Source organism: Amyelois transitella, chromosome 3 (assembly GCF_032362555.1).
Source record: "Amyelois transitella isolate CPQ chromosome 3, ilAmyTran1.1, whole genome shotgun sequence".
NCBI classification, from domain to species: Eukaryota; Metazoa; Arthropoda; class Insecta; order Lepidoptera; family Pyralidae; genus Amyelois; species Amyelois transitella.
In genome coordinates this window covers 12,377,479-12,402,844 of record NC_083506.1, presented here as the reverse complement: position 1 = coordinate 12,402,844, position 25,366 = coordinate 12,377,479, and the positions used below count along the sequence as shown (strand labels likewise).

General features: G+C 36.9%; 1 protein-coding gene across 4 annotated transcripts; it reads right to left on the bottom strand.

Moving 5' to 3' along the window:
* Positions 1-192: 192 nt before the first annotated feature.
* Positions 193-24,482, bottom strand: LOC106132999 (proton-coupled zinc antiporter SLC30A2). 4 transcript variants are annotated; one of them, XM_060952360.1, is made up of 11 exons: positions 24,156-24,482; positions 11,269-11,429; positions 10,296-10,400; positions 9,841-9,961; positions 9,123-9,302; positions 8,272-8,368; positions 7,278-7,439; positions 6,705-6,836; positions 4,296-4,404; positions 3,181-3,315; positions 193-3,009 (listed from the first exon to the last, which is right to left on the bottom strand). In XM_060952360.1, the coding sequence occupies exons 1-11, from the start codon at positions 24,416-24,418 to the stop codon at positions 2,999-3,001; spliced, it is 1,476 nt and encodes a 491-aa protein (XP_060808343.1). In that variant the 5' UTR covers positions 24,419-24,482; the 3' UTR covers positions 193-2,998. The 4 variants fall into 4 exon arrangements, with proteins under 4 accessions (XP_060808343.1, XP_060808348.1, XP_013188040.1 ...); XM_060952365.1 differs by having other exon boundaries at positions 193-2,825; XM_013332586.2 differs by having other exon boundaries at positions 193-3,315.
* Between the last annotated feature and the right edge of the window lie 884 nt (positions 24,483-25,366).

The following is a 25,366-nucleotide window of genomic DNA, read 5'->3' as shown; positions in this document are numbered from 1 at the left end:
AGAATTGAGATTCAAACAGTGACAGGTTGCTAGCCCATCGCCTAAAAGAATGCCCAGTTTATAAGCCTATCCCTTAGTCGCCTCTTACGACATCCATGGAAAAGATATATTTTTTTTTTTAAGTTACAATCTGCGCGTGATTAAGTGCATCTGATAACACTATGATTTTTATACAAATGAAATAAACAGATATAGATTTTCCAAAAAATATATTTTCAGGCACTTACATTTCTAACATTTGGAAGACTATACTATATTCAATATCATACAATTCATTTTTATATCTTAACCAAGTTACAAAGGCACTATTTCATAATATTAAAATGTCGTGGTACCAAATGACCACCAAGAAATTATTTAAACATTGCTTTTATATATGTATCACAATAAATAGCATACAAGTATAATGATTTATAAATATTGAGCAATTACTTAGGAATATGGAATTACGGTGAGAAATATTAGTGAAAAAACCTTCACATTTAAGCCTACTTAATGCGTTTTGCAAATTTGATGATAGTTGCATCCTCACCTCTTTACAGAAGAGCTTACGTTGCGATTTTTGACCACGATGATGTATTGTGTCAGGTTTTTACACGAAGCGACTCCCGTCTGACCTCCGCAATCTTTGCCGGGGAACCTAACTCGAATTGGATCATGGTACATACAGCTCAAGAACATAATTGGATTGATAAGATGCATAACATATTGTACGACGTATTTCATCTATACTAATATTATAAAGCTGAACAGTTTCGTTTGTTTGAACGCGCTAATCTCAGGAACTACTGGTTCGAATTGAAAAATTATTTTTGTGTTGAATAGACCATTTATCGAGGAAGGCTTTAGGCTATATAACATCACGCTGCAACTATAAGGAGCATAGAAATAATGGAGAATGTGATACTTGAGGGCTTCAATGATGCCCAAAATAACCATTCCACGCGGACAAAGTCGCGGGCACAGCTAGTTTTACATAAATAAACAAGGTCTCACAAAAATGATCACCTTAAACGATAATTAATACTACAATAACTTAATTTTATTGTTTCATAACTTTTGGTTTAGTAGTTACTACTAAATTGACATATACATAACAACTTACAACATATGTATATACGGTGGTTCCCGGCACCAAAACAAAAAGAATAGGACCACTCCATCTCTTTCCCACGGATGTCGTAAAAGGCGACAAAGGGATAGGCTTATAAACTTGGGATTCCTGTTTTAGGCGATGGGCTAGCAACCTGTCACTATTTGAAACTCAATACTATCAATAAGCCAAATAGCTGAACGTGGCCTATCAGTCTTTACAAGACTGTTGGCTCTGTCTACCCCGCAAGGGATATAGACGTGACCATATGTATGTATGTATGTATGTTTATAAGGCAGAGCTGACTGTAAAATTGGTACAGGGCCGGTCGAACTTTCAAGAACAAAATATCGAATGTCTTGAAAAAAGGAGATGTTAAGAGTGACTCGTAATCTTCGAATATGCATGAAAAGAGTAATGAGTGTGGAGGAAGCGGGTGGGGTTTATAAGGATCGTAGCAAGTGGAAATCCATAGTCTCTGCCTACCCCAATGGGAGACAGGCGTGATGGTATGTATGTTTATAAAAGACAAATCATGCAGACTGAGCTAGCCCCAAAGTTAGAGACTTACGTTATGGGATGCTAACTCAATGATACAATATTTTATACCAAATTAAATAAATAAATATATACGGGACAAATTACACAGATTGAGTTAGCCTCGAAGTAAGTTCGAGACTTGTGTTACGAGAGTAAACTCAACGATACTATATTTTATAATAAATACTTATACAGATAAACATCCAAGACCCAGGCCAATTAGAAAAAGTTCGTTTCTCATCATGCCCTGGCCGGGATTCGAACCCGGGACCTCCGGTGTCACAGACAAGCGTACTACCGCTGCGCCACAGAGGCCGTCAGTTAATATATAAATAAACATTTTAGACCCAGGTCAAGCTGAAATACATTTTCCAATGTGACCTGAGCGGGCATCGAACTAGGTACCTGATGTAATAGCTAAATACGTCGTAATATTTGAGTTAAAACACATGCATAAATATTTTAGCCACAAAATTGGTTTGTACTGATATAAAACAGACAATTCATAATGTAATTCTAAAGCCTGTTTATTCTTAATAATAAATTATTAATAACATTAAAGGGTTGGACCACACATTGTCCCACTCTTTCAAATGTTGCTATCTTTTTCTGCCGCTTTTTTTTTGTTAGTGCGAGAAAGTGCTTACTACAAGATTTCCGATTCAATCGGTAAATGACAGTATAAAGCGACAGAAATAGATAGAAACATAATAAAAGTAACGTTCAACTTATGAAACAACCTTGTGTTAAATTCGGATTATATTATAAACACCATGCTTTCATTAATTTTTTTTGGGACTTTCATTATTTTTTTTTTCACTAACAAAAAATAACTATTGAAAATTATTGAAACAATATTTTTTAATACAATTTCCTTGACTTTTGCGACGATAGCGTCGTCTTAAATTCAACGAAGCTGTTAAACTATTTCAACAAACATTGTATTTGCAAACAGATTTAGGTATGTAATGTCGGAATATACGATTGAATATATCCGAACATATTTTTTTCTTAAAGATAATAAATTCTATCGCACATTTAACTGTACTTCAAAGTTGTTTCTTTAATTTGGTTCAGACTAAATATTTTTCTATTCAACTTTTAACTATTCAATTCATTTTTCTCTTATATTCTGTAACACTTCCGTATATTTTAACACCCGCCTTCTATTTTTTTTGTAATCAAGCCTGAGGCATCTTACATTGAATTCCATCGCACATTTAACTGTACTTCAAAGTTGTTTCTTTAATTTGGTTCCGACTAAATATTTTTCTATTCAACTTTAAACTATTCAATTCATTTTTCACTTATATTCTGTAACATTTCCGTATATTTTACCACCCACATTCTTTTTTTTTTTTGTAATCAAGCCTGAGGCATCTTACATTGAATTCTATCGCACATTTAACTGTACTTCAAAGTTGTTTCTTTAATTTGGTTCCGACTAAATATTTTTCTATTCAACTTTTAACTATTCAATTCATTTTTCTCTTATATTCCGTATATTTTATCAACCGCCTTCTTTTTTTTTCTAAATCAAGCCTGAGGCATCTTACATTGGCTGCATTCCTCCATGCCGTCGTTGAATTCTTCAATTTGCAGCGTCATCTCGAAGAAACTGTATTTCTCGTGGACCAGCCGCGTGGCTTGTTCTAGAACCTTCTGAGGACTTACGCCGCTACCTGTTTGAAAAAAAAATAAAATATAAAAACATACATATTTTTCTGATTCATAGTACCTTTATTACGAGCTTTTTTTTTTAACCTACAGGTTTGACAGAAATAGAATAATACTCGTAAAAAAAAAGATTGATTTATATTAAACTTTTAAACCAGTGCCTTGTGGTTCCCGGCGCCAATAGGAAAAAGAATAGGACCACTCCATCTCTTTTCCATGGATATCGTAAAAGGCGACTAAGGGTAAGGCTTTTACGTCCTGGCAAATGGTCAAGTTAAGAGTACCCGAAACCGCCGAGCTTGCATGACGAGAGTTATGAATGTGGATGAAGCGAAGGAAGTATGCAGAGATCGTGGCAAGTAGAAAGAATTAGTCTCTGCCGACCTAACTAATTAATTAGCCTATTTTATGTATATACTAGAAGCCGCCCGCGACTTCGTCCGCTTTAAAACCCTATCATAACGTAACAATCAATCCCTCGGGAACTCCGGGATAAAAAGTAGCCTATGTGTTATTCTGGGTCTTCAGCTACCAAATTTCATCGTAATCGGTTCAGTAGTATTTGCGTGAAAGAGTAACAAACATCCATAGGTACTGACATCCTGACATAATCACAAACTTTCGCATCTATAATATTATAGTAGCATTACATACACACATAAAATCACGCCTCTTTCCCGGAGGGGTAGGCAGAGACACCTCTTTCCACTTGCCACGATTTCTGCACACTTCCTTTGTTTCATCCACATTCATAACTCTCTTCATACAAGCTCGGCGGTTTCGGGTACTCTTGACCTGACCCTTTACCAGGACGTCCTTAATTTGATCAAGATACGTTCGTCTAGGTCTTCCCACTCCGACCTTACCCTCCACACTCTCCTTGTATATCTGCTTAGTCAACCTGCTTTCATTCATCCTCTCCACATGACCGAACCATCTTAACATACCCGTTTCTACAGTAGAATTTATGTTATTTACAACTCACGTATAGCTAGATGCGCTGAGAGAGCAGTTTTGTCCAATGAAAGCGCCCACAATCTCAAATTGTGTATGCGCACCACGCCCGGAAGTGATAGGAACGTGTTCGCCACTTCCTGTGGAACGACAAAATTAAAACGGTTATTAATTATTCTTCTTTTAGGCGATGGGCTAGCAACCTGTCACTATTTGAATCTCAATTCTATCATTAAGCCAAATAGCTGAACGTGGCCATTTAGTCTTCAAGACTGTTGGCTCTGTCTACCCCACATGGGATATAGACGTGACGATATGTATGTATGTATTAATTAATTGTTAAAGTGGAAAAAATGTTTGCCGTGTGTGGTACCCGGCATCAATAGAAAAAAGAATAGTAGGACCACTCCATTTCGCTCCCATGGATGTCGTAAAAGGCGACTAAGGGGTTGGCTTATAAACTTGGGATTCTTCTTTTAAGCGATGGGCTAGCAACCTGTCACTATTTGAATCTCAATTCTATCTTAAAGCCAAATAGCTGAACGTGGCCATTTAGTCTTCAAGACTGTTGGCTCTGTCTACCCCACATGGGATATAGACGTGACGATATGTATGTATGTATTAATTAATTGTTAAAGTGAAAAAAAAAGTTTGCCGTGTGGTATCCGGCACCAATAGAACAAAGAATAGTAGGACCACTCCATTTCGCTCCCATGGATGTCGTAAAAGGTGACTGAGGGGTAGGCTTATAAATTGGGATTCTTCTTTTAAGCGATGGGCTAGCAACCTGTCACTATTTGAATCTCAATTCTATCATTAAGCCAAATAGCTGAACGTGGCCATTTAGTCTTCAAGACTGTTGGCTCTGTCTACCCCACATGGGATATAGACGTGACGATATGTATGTATGTATTAATTAATTGTTAAAGTGAAAAAAAGTTTGCCGTGTGTGGTACCCGGCACCAATAGAAAAAAGAATAGTAGGACCACTCCATTTCGCTCCCATGGATGTCGTAAAAGGCGACTGAGGGGTAGGCTTATAAATTGGGATTCTTCTTTTAAGCGATTGGCTAGCAACGTGTCACTATTTGAATGTCAATTCTATCTTAAAGCCAAATAGCTGAACGTGGCCTGTCAGTCTTTTCAAGCTGACTGGCTGGCTGGCTCTGTCTATCCCGCAAGGGATATAGACGTGATTATATGTAAGTATGTATGTATGAAAAAAAAGAGGTGAAATTTCAAGATGGCAAGTGATAATCAGCCATACACACATACATATAATCACGTCTCAAAAAGACTCAAAGGCCACGTTCAGCTGTATGGCATCATGATGGAATTGTGATTCTGACATGAAATTCAGAAATAGTGACATTCAGAAAGAAACATTCTAAAATAGTGACAGGTTGCTAGCCCATCCCCTACAAGAGGCATACCATGTTTATAAGTTTATCCTAAAGTCGCCTTTTACGACATGAGCGGGACAAATATGAAATGGTTCTTCTTCTAAGTGCCGGAAATCACACGGCTTAATCAGCCGTACAATCAAGATTTGACTTTTGCTTACTATGAGACAGATTGAGGTCAAACGCACTCAGATTCCTGATAAAAAATTATTGAAGAGATATCTTTAGAAATAAGCTGAAGATAGATAGATAAAACTCTTTATTTCACCATAAGGGCTAAAACATACAAAACAGCACAAAACAGAGACGGTATAAAGCTATGTACTTACTATTGTTTTTGGTCTTTATTAGGTATTCCTATATGTTTTCTGTTGTTATAAATTGGTGAATAAATAAAAATAACAGGATTGGATAAAAGTGCATACACGGCACGGCACTGTTTTCATCGCGCGAAAATCTATCGCTGTCCCGTTTCACATCATAATAAAAAGCGAAACAGCGATAGTCTGTCGTTCTATAAAATTGACGTCGCGTCGGGGGAAGGATGTTCAAACATGTCCTTTATAATAAGATTCATAGTAATCTTACTAGAAATTATTTTCGCTTTCAAGAAGTGAGGCTTGAGCAAGGAAAGTTTTTTTAATGAGTTCCATTAAAGTTTCATGAATTCCGGTAAAAATGCTGCAGTGTAGTTTGTTCCGCCGCTTCTTCTACACATGCGCTTTGTTACCGCTTCTTCTGCACTGACGCCTTGGAAGCGGCAGTAAACTTAGTTTTTAAGTAATTTATTTGACGTCAACCAATGTTGTTAAACCATACGACAATTATTAAGCGATATATAGTATCCTATAATAAAAATGAATAAAAAATTTTTTGGAAACGGTGATAGTTATAATTAGATTTAAGTGATGTGACGTCAATAAGTGATACCTTGTTTCCAATTTTGACAAAAAATCTATTCTATTCTAATGGTTTTAGGATCGGTGTTAATTTTTATTTTTATATTTTTTCAAATACATATTTTAAAAGCAGCTCACCTGGAAGTCAACTCCTCTCGGCGACCCCTCCATTAATACAAGAAGGGCATCTTTGATTATGTTGAAGGTTGTAATCAGCACTAATATGGAGAACAGGAAGGTGCAGATAGGATCTACAAGGACCCAGGCGGGCTGGAAATGAAAAAAATAATAATTAATATTATAATCATCAATTGAAGGTCACAATTAATATTATAATCATCAATTGAAGGTCAGGACAAGTGTACCTGAAACCGCCGAAATTGCATAAAGAGGCTTATTTTTATAAGTCAGCTACTAATAATATCTGTACAGTACACTCACAATCCCGTTCAAAATGTGTCAGAAACAAAATGTTCGTCCATCCGTTCGAAAATGGTTCTTAATAACATCATAATAAAGCACTGTCACATTTTAAAATCATAGCGAATGAGCAGAGTTTTTTATAAAGAGGTTGCGGAGATCATAAAGCATATACCTACCTAAATTGTAACGGCTTGTCACATAATTTTGGTGTCAGAAGTGGGATAGTTACTACTGAAAATAACATCTAAAATTTTGCGCTCATCTGTGAATGAAGTCACCATCACTGACCTTGAAATAGATGACAATAGCAGCAATAAACACGCCGAAGCTCTGCAAGAAGTCTCCTAGCACGTGTATGAAGGCGGCTCGTACGTTGATGTTCTCCGCGTGGTGGGAGTGCGCGGCGGACGCCGAACTTTCTACGTCCGAACCGTCGGTCGAGCGTTCTTTCTGAAAGGTTTTATTACACGTTTAATATGTTAACTTTATATAACAAGAAACATATGACTTAAATAATTTAACTGTACCCTGTTTATTTGGATTTCTTTATGTGACGGGTAAATTCAACGGCAGAGAAACATGACATACAACCACAAAATCAAGACGATATTGACGCAGACTGTGCATAAAGAACTAAGAGGTCAAACGGGTGACATTTATAACTGATAAACTATACACGCATTGAAAAATTCTTCTTTTAAAAAAAATAATGATCAAATATCCGAATTAAGACAATGTAAACCTAGCTTTCAATAAGGTTAGGTTTACACTAAGATGTACAGGGTTTGCATATGACCACGAAACGGTATGGTAAGTCAGGTATTTACTTAAAATAAAAAAGAACCCTGTTTTATGATAAATCAATCTTAACCAAAAGAAAATTGTTATGGCTCTCCTGACAGCCTAATTCTAATTGAGTCTATGTGGTAGAATATTTGAAGGTAATGAATGAATGAAGATGAACATACATACATATGGTCACGTCTATCTCCCTTGCGGGGTAGACAGAGCCAACAGTCTTGAAAATACTGAATGGCCACGTTCAGCTATTTGGCTTAACGATAGAATTGAGATTCAACTAGCGACAGGTTGCTAGCCCATCGCCTAAAAAAGAATCCCAAGTTTCTTAGCCTATCCCTTAGTCGCCTTTTACTACATCCATGGGGAAGAGATGGAGTGGTCCTATTTTTTTTTGTATTGGTGCCGGGAACCACACGGCACGGTACATGAAGATGAATTTGGAAGACATTTACCCAAAATTGGTAGGTACAAACAACTTTACCTTATTGTTGAGAACTGGATTGCTGCTCCCGTGGGAATGCCCATGGCCGCCGCCCCCGCCGTGGGAGTGACCATGTTGATGTAGTGTCAAACCCATTCTGTAACAATCAGCTCATTATCTGTTATCTGTTGTACAATTTGACGGCCGCTGTGGCGCAGCGGTAGTGCGCTTGTCTGTGACACCGGAGGTCCCGGGTTCGAATCCCGGTCGGGGTATGATGAGAAACGAACTTTCTCTGATTGGGAAGAGGAATCCCAAGTTTTTAAGCCTATCCCTAAGTCGCTTTTCACGACACATTTGCGTGCATACATATTTCCTATATTGAGGCGTCGGTTCTTAAAAGAACCGATGCATAAGATAAGCATGTCAGTCTACTTATGAAGAACGGAAGAAAAGAAGTACATAACTACAGGAAAGTCACTTTTCTGGGTAACGCACATTAGTTTGAGTGCTAACCGATGCTCTTACAGTGAGGGAAAGGCACAGGCACGTCGATGTGCAACTATGATCCTACACGGGTCTGGTTCCCCTGCAAAGGTTGCTTGTTCGTTACGTGAAAAAAAAAACTGACTGACCCAACCCAGGGTGGGCAAAGGCGCATCCCGTGCTCCTCCCTAGAGAGTCAAATTCAAATTCAAAATTTTTATTCATTACTATAGGATACTATATATCGCTTAATAATTGTCAAAACGTATGGTTTAACAACAATGGTTGACGTCAAATAAATTACTTAAAAACTACGTTTACTGACGCTTCCAAGGCGTCAGTGCTGAAGAAGCGGTAACAAACTTTCAGAGTTCAAAATGTACCGCATACATTGTAAAGAGAGTTTTCTAATTACGATCACTTACACGAGATTGACCAAAACCCCCACACCGGACGTGATAAGCATGACAGTGGCGTCGATTTTGAAGTCGGGAGTGATCACTCGCTGTACGGCCATGTACACCAACACGCCTGTCACAACCCAGATCAGAAGCACTGATGTCAGGGCGCCGATCACTTCGGCACGATACCAGCCGAAGGGCATTCTGGAATTAGGAACATACATACGTATAGGCACGTCTATATCCCTTGCGGGGTAGGCAGAGCCAGTATACTTGAAAAGACTCAGAGGCCACGTTCAGCTGTGTTTAAATCATAAACAAATTTTATTTACACTTTATCTAAATTCCTTTAATAAGACATCCGGCTGAAAGATGCCTTGGAGTCATCAAAACTTTTGCCTCAGTCTCCCCCATCTGAGTGAAAGACGTGATAATATGCGTCTCTTTTTTAATTGTCTATTTTTATTTGTAATGAATAAATATACTGCAATTGACTAGACCTAGTGTCATTATATTCATTATTTTAATACTAAAAATACCCAATCGAGTGTTGTATCGGCATAATTAAATAAAATAAGAACAAAGTTCATAAATTTACCATTACTTATGATTATACACATAAGGTACATTTCCCGTACTTAGTATTACTTGGAAACAAAAAACCACAATTGACAACTTCATCTTATAGATATTCAGCATTCACTTTCCAGGTTGATCACGGCACCAAATTGAACCAACTTACCGCCTTGTAGCCGGCCTGCCAGCTACCCACAATGAAAACAAGGATATCATAAAACTGGCGAAGTCTGTGAGAAGATGGGCCGCGTCCGTGGCGATAGCAAGACTGTTTGAAATATAACCACCTGAAACAGGAAGGAGTTGTTGAGTGCACACGTACTGGACATAGAAATAAAGTATAAAATATTAAGTACACGCGTACCGAATAATTACATGAGGAAGAGAAATAAATAAACTTATTAGTGTTTGATAAAAAAAATTCAGATAGGATTTTATGGCCCTGTATTTTTATCACACATGGAGGATATAAGTTAAGTATATAAGTAATATTGTAAGATAAAGTTTCTGTTAATTAAGACCTATTTCGAAGATTAATGTTTCATAAGAAAGTATTTTATGTTTTCACACCATTTTGACCTATTTTTCTCTACTAGTTAAGAGTATAAAATATCTACTCACCAGCAATTTCTCCTATCATAAATATCACACATAACACACTGGCTATGATCAGTTTTCTTCGCGCCCTTTTGTCTATTTCTTCATTACGAGATCTGTGACAATGTCCTGAAAAAAAAAACAAATTATTATCAACATGTTAATATTTGCCGTTGCCGCAATTGTGCCGTGTGGCTCCCGACACCAATACAAAAAAGAATAGGACCAATCCATCTCTTTCCCATGGATGTCGTAATAGGCGACTTAGGGATAGGCTTACAAACTTGGGATTCTTTTTTAGGCGTTGAGCCAGCGACCTGTCACTATTTGAATCTCAATTCTATCATTAAGCCAAATAGCTGAACGGGGCCATTCAGTCTTTACAAGACTGTTGGCTCTGTCTGCCCCGCAAGGGATATAGACGTGACCATATGTATGTATGTAATATCATTTCAATAAATGGTAAGTAACATATTTAAGTACACATACATATGTACATAAAGTCACGTCACCGGGGTAGATAGAGCTAACAGTCTTGAAAAGACTGATAGGCCACGCTCAGCTATTTGGTTTAATGATAGAATTGAGATTCAAATAGTGACAGGTTGCTAGCCCATCGCCTAAAAGAAGAATCCCAAGTTTATAAGCCTACCCCTTAGTCGCCTTTTACGACATCCATGGGAGAGAGTTGGAGTCCTATTCTTTTTGAAGAGAAGAAGTACATAGTTATTAAACGTTTATTGTTGTTGTTCGTGTTGAACGAACAAAAATACATTTTTTTTTATTATATTATTTACTAGCGACCCGCCCCGGCTTCGCACGGGTGCAAAATTCGGAAAAAACTATACATAAAAACCTTCCCCTTGAATCGCTCTACCTGTTACAAAAAACCGCATCAAAATCCGTTGCGTAGTTTTAAAGATTTAAGCATACAGACAAACAGACTAAAATAGCGACTTTGTTTTATACTTTGTAGTGAAGTGATGGTAGAACTCACTATCGACTTCACTAATACTGCCATTTCGCCTGTCGTCGTCATCGGCCGTGGTCTCAATGACCGCGCAGCATCCGGTGGAGGGGTTGCCGTGCACGCAGAATATCACGCGGCGCCCCCTTGCGGGGCTGTCAGTGCCGTACGACGCTTTGCCGTCTTTGAGGCTGGAAAAATGAGAATATGTTAGCAACTAATAAAAAATCATTATGGGATAGGTGCATACATACGTACATTATGGTCACGTCTATATCCCCTGTGGGGTGAAAGAGACAACAGTCTTGAAAAGACTGATAGGCCACGTTCAGCTGTTTGGCTTAATGATAGAGATTCAAATAGTGACGTGTTGCTAGCACATCGCCAAAAAAAGAATCCCCAATTTACGACATCCATGGTATGGAGATGGAGTGGTCTTATTTTTTTTTTTGTATTGGTGCCGGGAACCACACGGCACACAGGATAGGTCACCCTATAAAAGTCCTGTCACCTGTATGGTCCAGTCTCACGATGACAAACGATGCAAATTCAAATAAATCGAATATTCACTGTCACGTTACAAAAACATTGCGAAAAAGAATCTAACAGTTTGAAAAAAAAACCTAGGTATTTACAAAAAAAAATTATCGCATGTCCAAATTATCAAGACTGCGCAAGCGTCAACAGATTTACACGCTAATATCAAATTTAGTCTATATCCCTTGCGGGGTAGACAGAGCCAACAGTCTTGAAAAGACTGAATGGCCACGTTCAGCTGGTTTAATGATAGAATTGAGATTCAAATAGTGACAGGTCGCTAGCCCATCGCCTAAAAAAGAATCCCAAGTTGTTAAGCCTATCCCTTACTCGCCTTTTACGACATCCATGGGAAAGAGATGGAGTGGTCCTATTCTTTTTTGTATTGTATGAATCAGAAAGCGTAATTATATTTAACTTTACCGAGTTATAAAGCGAGTTACGATGTTATTCTCATCACGAACGATTCTTTTGAACTGGTAACTGTGTTTACATTCCCAGAGAACATTGACGCCGCCACGAGACACTTTGGATACATCGTTGGCTTTACACATACAGACATACATACATAAAATCACGCCTATTTCCCGGAAGAGTAGGCAGAGACTACATCTTTCCACTTGCGTCGATCGTTGCATACTTCTTTCGTTTCATAACTCTCTCCATGTAAGCTCGGCGGTTTCGGATACTCTTGACGTAACCTTTAACCAGGACGTCCTTAATTTAAACAAGGACTATTTATCCTAAGTAAAGATATAGAATTATCTAAATAGACGTGCCGTGTGGCTCCCGGCACCAATACAAAAAAGAATAGGACCACTGCATCTCTTTCCCATGGATGTCGTAAAAGGCGACTAAGGGATGGGCTTACAAGCTTGGGATTCTTTATTGGGCGATGGGCTAGCAACCTGTCACTAGTCGAATCTCAATTCTATCGATAAGCCAAATAGCTGAACGTGGCCATTCAGTCTTTTCAAGACTGTTGGCTCTGTCTACCCCGCAAGGGATATAGACGTGACCATATGTATGTATGTTATCTAAATAGACATGAAAAAGGACACACACTGATTGACTGCCATCATCAACGCACGTAACAAACCGCTGCTAAAAATCTACATATAATGTGGGTTCCAATTCAATTCTATTTATTCACATCACTACATACTTAGTATAAAACAAAGTCGCTATTTCAGTCTGTTTGTCTGTATGCTTAAATCTTTAAAAATTACGCAACGGATTTTGATGCGGTTTTTTGTAACAGGTACCTATAGTGATTCAAGAGGAAGATTTTTATGTATAATAACATTTATAATTTTGCACCCGTGCGAAGCCGGGGCGGGTCGCTAGTAAACAATATAACATTGCATTCGTATACACTGCTTAAAAACTAGTCACTAAAATTGAATTATTACTAAGTATATTGAAAAAAATAGCTTTCGTACAATATGAGCACAACACTATGATAGCAATTTCCAAATTCCCGTCGAAACGGAAATTAGCAAGATTTATCTTTAAAAGTACTCCAGTAATTTATTTTTTAATTCCTATAATAATAATGAATCAATTCCCTACATTATTATCATTCATTTCATTTCCGCCATTTCTTCCAAATCTTAAATGAGCCACGTAGTCGACCGACACAAGGTTTAAGATCTTTATTCTCAATAAGAATTACAAAAAAAAATTATAAATAAAATTCACTTCACATGAGAAGAGCACTAAATTATGCAAAAAAAAATACATCGATGCGAACAAACTTAGTCTGGAATATTTTGAGAAAATATATTATTTTGTAATAGCTAATAATAAAAAAATTAAAAAGTTTATTTTTTCAACAGAATTTGTGTTTACAAACATGGGTGAGGACTGCCTTTTAAGCAAATAATTATAAGCCTTATAAGCAATAAATAGCGTTATTCATTTTTACCAAAACATAATACGGCCCTACTAAAAATGCATAGGACAGATAATCAACAATATACTTAACAAAGTTGGTTTCAAATCTTACCGATCATAATCATGTTGCCTTTCTTTAGTACACGAAACACACGTCACCTCATAAGACTTCCTTGACATCTTCTTTTTATTTCTAAAGATTATAAAATCTAAGGTTGTTTAAGGTAATGCTACAAATAGTGCTACACTAATAACCAGTGTTCCTACCTGAAGCTATAATTTAAATATAACGTCTTAATCTCAACGCAATAAGATGAAACTGTAACTAAGCCAATGATATCATCTCTTAAGACATTACGCACGGCGTCTGAATATTAATTGTTTCAAATGTAAAACCAAGATGTGACAATTAAAAGGTGATGTTCGAAATGTGTGACAATAATGATTAAAAAAAATATTTAAACCACAATGAAAAATTTAAAGCTATGTATTTGACTAGGTACCTAATACTTAAAATTTTTTAGAACCAAATCCTGGAGGCAGATACTAACAATGAGTTAATCTTTATCCTGGCCTAAATCTCGCTTGTCTCATCTAGGGAGAGCCCAGGGTTTTCCAATGACCAAAGTCCTGGCGTGGGTACGACAGGTTACTACACAAGAAGGCACGCAAAAAAATTTATATTTTTATTGTAAAACTATCGTGATCGTATCATCTTAATAAGATTAACAATGACCGCTTCTAATAAGACCCTAACAAATTAGTCACGTGTTAATTCACAATTAGCAGGGCTAATTTTCTTTTACCAAGTTTAAATTTTACATAATACATACATATAAATACGTCTATAACCCTTGCGGGATAGACAGAGCCAACTGTCTTGGAAATACTGACAGGCCTCGTTCAGCTGTTTGGCTTAATGATAGAATTGTGATTCAAATAGAGTTATGAATGTGGATGAAGCGAAGGAAGTATGCAGAGATCGTGGCAAGTGGAATGAAGTAGTCTCTGCCTACCCCTCCGGGAAAGAGGCGTGTTTTTATGTAATGTAATGTGATTCAAATAGTGACAGGTTGCTAGCCTATCACCTAAAAAAGGAATCCCAAGTTTACAAGAGACTTCCATATAAGAAATATTATAGGCTGACGATGTCAAGTCTACTACAATGTCCGGGCCGCCCGGGGTATGCTTCTACCATGGACCCTGGATTTGGTGAACCAGACTTTTAGACTTTGCAGGGGAACCTTACCAGTGTTGGATCGATCATGGTAACCTGTAATGTGCAGGTTTCCCCACGATGTTTTCTTGGTAAGTATTATATGAAGGTATGTATGTAAAAGTTATCTAAGACGAAAATTATTTTAACTTTTGAGACTTTATCGTTCGTTATCGCACTATAGGGCGCGTTATCAATATGTCACAAATTGATATGATTTATGAAAAATGATGTGGTTTATTGACACGGATTATGTATGCCCTTTGCTATGGATTCACAGATATACATACGTATAATTCAATGATAATAAAGTGACAGAGTATTGCTTCAAAAGCCATCATTAAGCTTCACAGCTGAACGTAGCTTTTTATTCTTATCAAGTCTTTCCTCTAAACATTACATTGTTACAATTACAACCATAAAACAATAGATTTTGGTAGCGTTTTTGATAACCTGATAAACCTATTTTTATTAGATTAATACTTAGATTAGTAATACTTACATGGTAAATGATAATATAAAAATAAATAAAAAAAAAGATAATTTACATTGATAATTTTTATTAGATTGTAACATGAAATTCAAGATTCACGTGTTTACTACATCTTGAAGAAGTGGTTGTTATCAAAACACACACACAGTTATAGAAACAGATTTATTTTCAAAATAGGACACCTCAAGGTACCTATCTGTTATTGACGTCAAAATGAGAATAATTTTATTTGATTCCGCTTTAAAAGCGCATGTGTAGAAAAAGCGGCGGAACAAACTACACTGTTGGTGACTTAAATTGTTTAAATATATAACGTTTGACGGCATCTGTGGCGCAGCGGTAGTACGCACTGTCTGTGACATCGGAGGTCCCGGGTTCAAATCCCGGCATGAGGAGAAAAGAACTTTCTCTGATTGGCCTGGGTCTTGGATGTTTATCTATATAAGTATTTATTATAAAATATAGTATCGTTGAGTTAGTATCTCTTAACACAAGTCTCGAACTTACTTCGAGGCTAACTCAATCTGTGTAATTTGTCCCGTATATATTTTATTATTTATAACTCTTAAATTATAATCTTCTCCGACCTCCTGGTCTTAGTCCCGGTCACATCCTCACCACTCTGTTGATAGCCTGCGTAAGACCATGGATCCTGGTTTGGGTGAGTCAGGTTTTTACATGAAGCTCTTTACCATTTGACCTCCGCAACCTTTGCAGGGGAACATAACCCGTATTGGATCGATCATGGTTACACATCAAGCTGCCTAGGTTACTTCCCCTTACCGTGAGAGCATCGGTTGGTATTCAAACTAATGTACATACATATAACTTCGAAAATAGTCTTTGGTAACATGACCGAGGCGGGGAAGTGACTCTAAATCCATTGGTAATATTCTAAACCAGCTCGGATTATAGTTGATTTACTACTACTAGATACTATAGTCGATGATAGTCATATATATCAAAAATACTAGATGATAGTCCTTATCAGTAAGTAGTACTTGAATTAATATTTGAATGATAAATAGAAAAAGTTGAATTAAATTCACGATGTGATAAATCACACGCACATATCACGTTTTTATTATTCTCTATCTCCTATGGGATTGACAGAGTCTATAGTAATAATACTCAAAGGCCACATTTAAGTTAAGTAAATATATATACAAGGGTATTGTAAATAGTAACCGTGGTGTAGAAAGGCCTAGACGAACGTACCTTGAAATCAGGGACGTCCTGGAAAAAGGTCAGGTCAAGAGTACCCGAAACCGACAAGCTTACATGAACAGACTTATGAATGTGGATGAAGCGAAAGAAGTAACATGTAGGGATAGTGGCAAGTGGAAAGATGTAGTCTCTGCCTACCCGTCCGGAAAAGTGCAATAATTTTATGTATGTATACATGTGTATAGATCTCTCAGTGCACTAAATGCACTTATGAAGAAGCCAGATGTTCCTAAAGCGAGATTTGATAACCACAGAGGCTGCATGTCAGATGCACGTGTATTACATTGTAATGTAATGGTAATCATACAAACGTGGGCATTTTCAGTCATGAAAGGAATATTAGATAAAATTTATCTTAGATATTGCGACAACAAAAGTATAAGACGGTTTTATGAATATGTCTTAAGTTCTTGAACCTTATCTCACACTAGCTGCGCCCGCAATTTGGGCATCATTGAAGCCCTCAAGGATGAATAATTTTCCCCGATTTTTTTTCACATTTTCCATTCTTTCTTTGCTCCTTATAGTTGCAGCGTGATGTTATACAGCCTTAAGCCTTCCTCGATAAATGGTCTATTCAACGCAAAAATATTTTTTCAATTCAAACCAGTAGTTCCTGAGATTAGCGCGTTCAAACAAACAAACTCTTCAGCTTTATAATATTAGTATAGATACCTCAGCAACTCATTTAATCGATTTAAAAATCAGAGTACCATTATCATTATCAACATATTAATTTCAATTAAAAAGAGCTCAAGAACCCGCTAGTGCCATAGTCTATTAATTTGACTGACAAGACATAAAACTACATATAATGCGATTGACAATTACTTAACAAGAAAAGGTATTAATAGTTTTAAACTTTCGCGTTGCATCGAAATTAACGCTAACATACAGATTTTTCCTGAGTTTTCGACCAGAGGGTTTAGTTCGAGTGCCGTGTGGTTTCTGGCACCAATAGAAAAAAGAATACGACCCCTCAATCTCGTTATCATGGATGTCGTAATAGGCGACTAAGGGATAGGCCTAAAAATAGGTATTCTTCTTTTAGGCAATGGGTTAGCGACCTGTTACTATTTCAATCTCAATTCTATCGTTAAGCCAAACAGCTAAACGTGGCCTATCAATCTTTTCAAGACTGTTGGCTCTGTCTACCCCGCAAGAGATATAGACGTGATTTTATGTATGTATGTATAAATTCCTTTGATGGTAAACAACATGATGATGATGATATTGATATAATCAATAGAAATTAATTATCATTACATACAGGCTCTGTCAGAACGGAAAACAGGTAAGTTACGTATGTATTTGTCGGTATATAATTACATGATTATGTATGAATGCTAAACCTCCTTTCAGTACATAATAACTATGAAATTTAATAATAAGGTGTATATAACGCAATACGCTAATTAAATCTCAAGAGATCGTGGCAAGCGGAAAGAGATAGTCTCTGCCTACCCCTCTGGGAAAGAGGCGTGATTTTATGTAATGTAAATCTCAATTCTATCATTAAGCCATACAGCTGAACGTGGCCACTCAGTCTTTTCAAGACTATTGGCTCTGTCTACCCTGCAAGTGATATAGACGTGATTATATGTAGTATGTATGTTTGTACGCAACGCATATACTTTCGTTCTATCACACGTGTTTGTGTGATAATACTTTTATTATCAAAATCATAGATTTTTCGCTCATTATAATTTAATCTCTACAAAACAAAAAGAGAATCAACTATTACCCTCACGTTGTCTAGGTCAGACCCTCACTGGAAATGTTCCAGGCTTCGTCAATAACCACCATCTAAGTGTAAGAAGGTCAGAAAACTAACAGTGAAACATCCGCCGCCTGACTTTTATGACACAATGGATAAACACAATTAGAAAATCATACATATACATACATACGGTATATGGTCATGTCTATATCCCATGCGGGATAGACAGAGCCAACAGTCTTGAAGACCTAATGGCCACATTCAGCTATTTGGCTTAATGATAGAATTGAGATTCAAACAAAAAATTCCAAAAATAAAATTAGAAATATCATGTTACAAATACTCACAGCAGGATACTCTTCTCTTCATCCATCCTTGAAACAACTAAAACACAATTAGCACAAACAAAAAATCTGTCCAATGCCACACATAACCACGCACTAAGCACAAAATTTGAATCGTCTGTCACAGGAGCGTTATCTACGATATGATATCGGCGCTCCTTAACAGTACATTACGACTAGATAAGAGGCAAATACTAACACTACCGGCCGATAAATCAAGTACAAAACTACCGTGCAAACAAATAAGGCCGGACATTCACGGGCGAACATGCTCGGTTGGGCGCTACGCGGCCTATGCTACAGTTAGCACGTATGACTCTTTTCTGAGTTAATTACATTAATTTGAATACTATCTGATACTCTGAAAGTAAGGGAAAACATCGTGAGGAAACCTGCACATTCAGACAACTGGATGTTTAATCATGGCCTATCCAATATAGTTAAGGTTCCTCAAAGGTCACGCAAAAGTTGCGGAGGTCAGATGTGAGTCGCTTCATGTAAAAACCTGACTTACCCAATCCAGGAACCATGGTCAAAGGCGACCGAAACTAAGGCCAGGAGGATGAAGAAATCAATCACAAACTTCCGTGCAGACATTTTAAGAAATCAATTCACGGACAAACATGGTCGGATGGGCCCCACCCAAGCTACCAACGCTTCACGTCTGCAGTCACGTCTTCGATATTCGTTTAGTAGTTTCAATTCTTTCCAATTGTAACAGTCAATCAAGGGAGAGGCTTAACAATTTTACGGCTATAATTACATAAAACGTACAATTGTATATTACCAACAAATCTACCAACTTGTTGGCGATGTTAGTCAATGAATAGCCAGCTTTATAACACGTTTAGTGCAACTGATAGAGTATTCTGATAAATACGTACATTAGGAAACTCCACAAATGAGAAAGCGCTTCGCCCGCAATTAAAGTACATAATTGGATGACTTCATTGTGTAATGACTTTTGAACTAAATCAGACAATAAGTTAATGCTTTATTTTGTGACAAAGCATTGATTTAAACGTATGTGTTGATGTGATTTGATTTCAAATTAAATTTTGCATTGCTAAATTTTCCTATAATAAAACTTTTAACACCGGAAAATCGAATGCTGAAACTGTTGATTTTTTTTAAAGTTGAAACACCATTGATTACTCCAAATTGATTTTGTTGAAATATTACATTATAAAGACGTAAGAGTAAACACTTAAAAGTTTAAAATTAAAACTGAAGACGCTGTTGCTGATTCGACAAAGTGGAAGGACAAATATCGTAAACTTATTGACCCCAGGCCACCCAACTGGGGATACGCAAATATAAGACTAGGAGAGAGAATAGACATAAAATCACGCCTCTTTCCCGGAGGGGTAGGCAGAAACTACCTCTTTCCACTTTCCACGATCTCTGCATACTTCCTTCGGTTCATCCACATTCATAACTCTCTTCATGCAACCTCGGCGGTTTCGGGTACTCTTGACCTGACCCTTTACCAGGACGTCCTTAATTTGATCAAGATACGTTCATTTACATTTACTTAATAAAATAAAATAATTTTCTGAACAGTCAGTAGCGAAGTCCCGGGACAAAGCTAGTCCACACTAATCCACACTAATAATCCACATCCACACTTCCACACTAATAATAAAGAGGAAAGATTTGTATTTTTGTATGTTTGTGTGGAATAAACTCAAAAACTACTGGTCCGATTTTGATAAAATTTGGCACAGATATAGAATAGACCTTCAAAAGTGACATAGGCATAAATTTGTTTTGAAATAAATTAGTTTTCAGGTAGAAAAATATGTCCACCCGTGCGAAGCCGGGGCGGGCCGCTAGTAAATAATAAACCAAAACATACGGACGACCATTGACCGGAAACAAATATCTTAATCAAACACTGATAAGAAATATTACTGGTGATATTCGTGGAAACATTCAACTTTTGTCACGATATAGACACTCAGTTAATGTCGGAATGGGTGAATGTTTTTGAATTGGAGATTTGACCCCGATGAAGGCCAGGATTTGAATCGCGGTTAATAAAGATTCCCGATTCAATTTCACCACTCTGGAGAGGAGCTCGGGGGTACGCCCTTGACCATGGATCTTGGATTGAAACGATTCAAAATTGAATACAGGGTATCACTTATTGACGCCACATCACTTAAATCTAATTAATTATAACTATTACCGCTTCCAAAGCGCATGTGCAGAAGAAGTGGCGGAACAAACTACACTGCAGCATTTTCATAGGACGTCAATTTACAAATACAGATCTCTTAAAACTACATCGTGGAATGAACGACCTGGGGAATGAACGACTACGTAAATACGAGTGAATCAAAAATTATATCAACACAACTGCATCGGCTCGGCATTGCCGGAGTCCGATTGTCATACAAAGCAGACAATTTACAATCACAAGATCATTATCTCAGTGCGAAACTCCCACGAAGTCTCACACAAACATTTTTATAATGATTTTACATATACATATATCACTCGCCACATGGATAAGTTGATATTATTATTTTTTCTGTAAAAATAATAGTTATAAAGGGCCTAAGATGACTAAGAGATAGGCTTATAAACTTGGGATTCTTCTTTTAGGCGATGGGCTAGCAACCTGTCACTATATGAATCTCAATTCTATCATTAAGCCAAACAGCTAAACGCGGCCTTTCAGTATTTTCAAGACTGCTGGCTCTGTCTACCCTGCAAGGGATAAAGAGGTGATTATATGTATGTACTAGAGGTCGCCCGCGACTTCGTCCGCATGGAAACCCTATCAATCCCGCGGGTACTCTGGGATAAAAAGTAACCTATGTGTTATTCTGGGTCTTCAGCTACCTACATACCAAATTTCATGGTAATCGGTTCAGTAGTTTTTGCGTGAAAGAGTAACAAACATCCATACAAACTTTCGCCTTTATAATAGTAGTAGGATGTATGGTTCTTTATTGGGCACATGAGTATCATTACGGGTTTAAATAGTTTAATAATTCTAAGGTTCTAACAAACGGAAACTTGATAGAGCGGAGATGGAGTGGAGTGGTCTGATTTTTTTTTTTTATTGGTGCCGGGAACCACACGGCATAAAAAATACGATCTACTAATCTCGTGTAACAAATATCGGCCTCATTTTATGACAATCTGAGATAACACAACTACTTTAATTATTACGTTACTAAGTGGCCTCAAGTGTTTTTCAATTAGTTTTTCCTTCAAATGTATATGCTAATGTCATTTTCCACACATAAAAGCGGGTTATGGCCATTTTCATCTACTATTCATAATAACAATAAAATATGCGACAAACAGTCATTAAGATAATAATAAATAAATAAGATAATAAATAATAAATATATACGGGACAAATTACACAGATTGAGTTAGCCTCGAAGTAAGAGACGTTTGAGACTTGTGTTACGAGATACTAACTCAACAATACTATATTTTATAATAAATACTTATATAGATAAACATCCAAGACCCAACCCAATCCGGGAAAGTTCTTTTCTCATCATGCCCTGGCCGGGATTCGAACCCGGGAACTCCGGTGTCACAGACAAGCGTACTACCGCTGCGCCGCAGAGGCCGTCAGATAGATTATATTTTAAGCTACATATGTATGTACATATGTATATATAATCACGTCTTTATCCCTTGCGGGGTAGACAGAGTCAACAATCTCATGAATGTCTTAGAAGGCGACTAAAGGAAACGTTAATAAACTTGGTATTCTACTTTAGGCGATGGGCTGGCGACCTGTCACTATTTGAATTTCAATACCATCATTAAGCCAAACAGCTGAACGTGGCCTTTCAGTATTTACCAGACTGTTGGGCTCTGTCCACCCTGCAAGGGATATAGACGTGACTTTTTGTATGCATACAGATTAATACATATAAGTAGTTAATACCATGACATGATAGATATACACATATTACATTGGCATTTAGTTACCTACATGACCAATTAAGATAAGATTGTATAAACACCGTTATACAATCTATTGACCGATATTGGCCTCATTTCATATTCAAGATTACATTATTATTAACTAGCTGTTGCCCGCGGTTCCGCCCGCGTGTAGGTCGCTTTTCGCGTGACCTGTGATGACTATAATTATCCAGATCTATAATATATATAGCTATTTACCATTTAAATTTATGGGTCTATTCAACGCAAAAAGAATTTGTCAATCAAAACCCTTGTTCCTGAGATTAGGGCATTCAAACAAACAAACAAACTCTTCAGCCTTATAATGATAGTATAGATTACATTGCTACAATATCAAACTGAAAACAATAAACTACACATCTTCTTTCTCCTGGCCTAAGACCCGGTTGTGTTTGTTTGTGACATCCAGTTGCCTGAACGTGCAGGTTTCCTCCAATGTTTTCCCTCACCGTATAAGGGCATCTATTAGTGTTCAAACATATTAACATTACTTTGAAAATAGTCATTGGTACATGGCCAAGGTGGGATTCGAACCTGTGCCTTTCTGCGCACCACGCATTTCAACCGAGCACCTCACAGATTCGACCACTCACGCTTTTGTAAAGTATTTATTTATTTAATGCCGTGTGGTTCCCAGCACCAATACAAAAAAGAATAGGACCACTCCATCTCTTTCCCATGGATGTCGTAAAAGGCGACTAAGGGATAGGCTTACAAACTTGGGATTCTTTTTTAGGCGATGGGCCAGCAACCTGTCTCTAGTTGAATCTCAATTCTATCATTAAGCCAAATAGCTGAATGTGGCCATTTAGTCTTTCAAGACTGTTGGCTCTGTCTACCCCGCAAGGGATATAGACGTGACCATATGTATGTATGTATGTTTATTTATTTAATGTGCTGTGTGTGCATTTAGCTTATCTTTACAAGATAAGATGCTTAGAGTACCTATTAATTTAATTTTTCTGAATATTCAGATAGTGACCTGTTGCAATTGCAACTAGGAGTTGAATTAAGAGTAACGGATTTATATATGTTTGTATGAGTTAAATTGAAAACCACAATCATCAGCCACTTTTTTTAAATACCTATCTGATATACACAGGATGGTATTGATGATTACCCTGGGTTCCTCTCCAGAGTTGAGAAAACTTTCATCACATTTATTACATCATTTAATAAATTAGATGTGTAGGATGAATGTCGTGGATATAATTTATTTAACTTTTAGATATGAAGGTAGCTAATTGGGTTTTATTTTAAAAATTAAGGTAGGTAAAGACTAATAAATTAAAATTAATTAAGATTAACATAATAAAATAAAGAAGGTTATAATATGTTTTATCTCATTTTTCTTAGATGCTAGAAGGTATGCATTATGAAAGGCATGAATTCTCACATATACAGTCTCAAAAAACACACAGTAGCAGGTACTATATAGTTTGATTAGATATTTGAGAATGGACTGTCAAAAGGTCACAAGGTGAAACCACGCAATATGAAGTAAAAATTCTTTAGACTTACCAGTTCACTGTTGGCTTCGCTCCTTGATCCATTAGCCTATCAGACACTAAACACCCTGGAGTCTCCAATTTATCAGTTACATGATGGTCTTCAATATCCTCAAGAATAGCCGCTCGATCGGCATTGCTTTTGTTCAATTTATCACTTGACAAACTTTTAGACCTATACCGTCCATTGATTGGAGCTAAACTTTTATCAGTAAATGCACTTAGACCGTTTAATTTACTATCATTATATTTTTCGTTGATTAAATTCGATGACATTTCTAACACAATACCGCGCGAACGCACGTCACAGCTGTCAATCAGAGCTGTGGTGCGAGACAACTGGCGTTCCGTTCCAAGATCCAAACGTTTTGATCTGTTTTGATTGACGTTAACAAAACAATATCACTCGACCAAATTCGCTACGACGTCAACACCTTTTGTACTATCTTTGACACTGTGTAGTATTGCAATTTGCCGAATTATACGGTCAACATAGCGAAACAATTTTGATCACTGAAAAACAATTGTTTTGTCCTCCAGGTACTAGATATTTAGCATCTAGTAAAAAAGTGCTATTGTTTAGGAAACTTTTGTTTTGGACGAAAACAAAGTATTTTCCTTACAACGTGCATTTAGAAAAGTCTAAAAGAACTTAAGTTTTATTTATAATTAAAGTTTAAACTTCCTCTTTAAGTTCTTCCTCATCTTTTTACGTAACAAGTCAGTCCACCTGTAACATTTGACGTGTACAAAAGTTCAAATAAATATTGAATATCTTACGTTACAGACTGTAACTTACAGTAAGTAGATATCTAGAAATCTCAGTCGTAAAATTTTATGAAACATTATTATTGTGTATGCAAACGAAATCCATATTTGGGTATTGTTTGTTAACCTATTCACACCTTTATATACCTACGTAAAAATTCACATTATTCGCATCGCATCTAGTTGCGCTTATTCTGGTCCTCTAATGATGACTACACGCACACGCATTGAAATGCTACTACCTATCGAAGATCCTAAGCAGTTCCGCGCGCAGCCAGCACGGAGTGAATATATTTTATTGTTTAACTACCGACAATTTGTACGCGTCCACTAAATGTAAATATTTGAAGTTGTCATTGTTAGTGATTTTTTTGTACATTCTTTTATGAGAATAAATTTCTTTAACCGTAACCGTAAATCCTTTTAGAGCACTGAAATGGACTAGTAGGTCTGCAC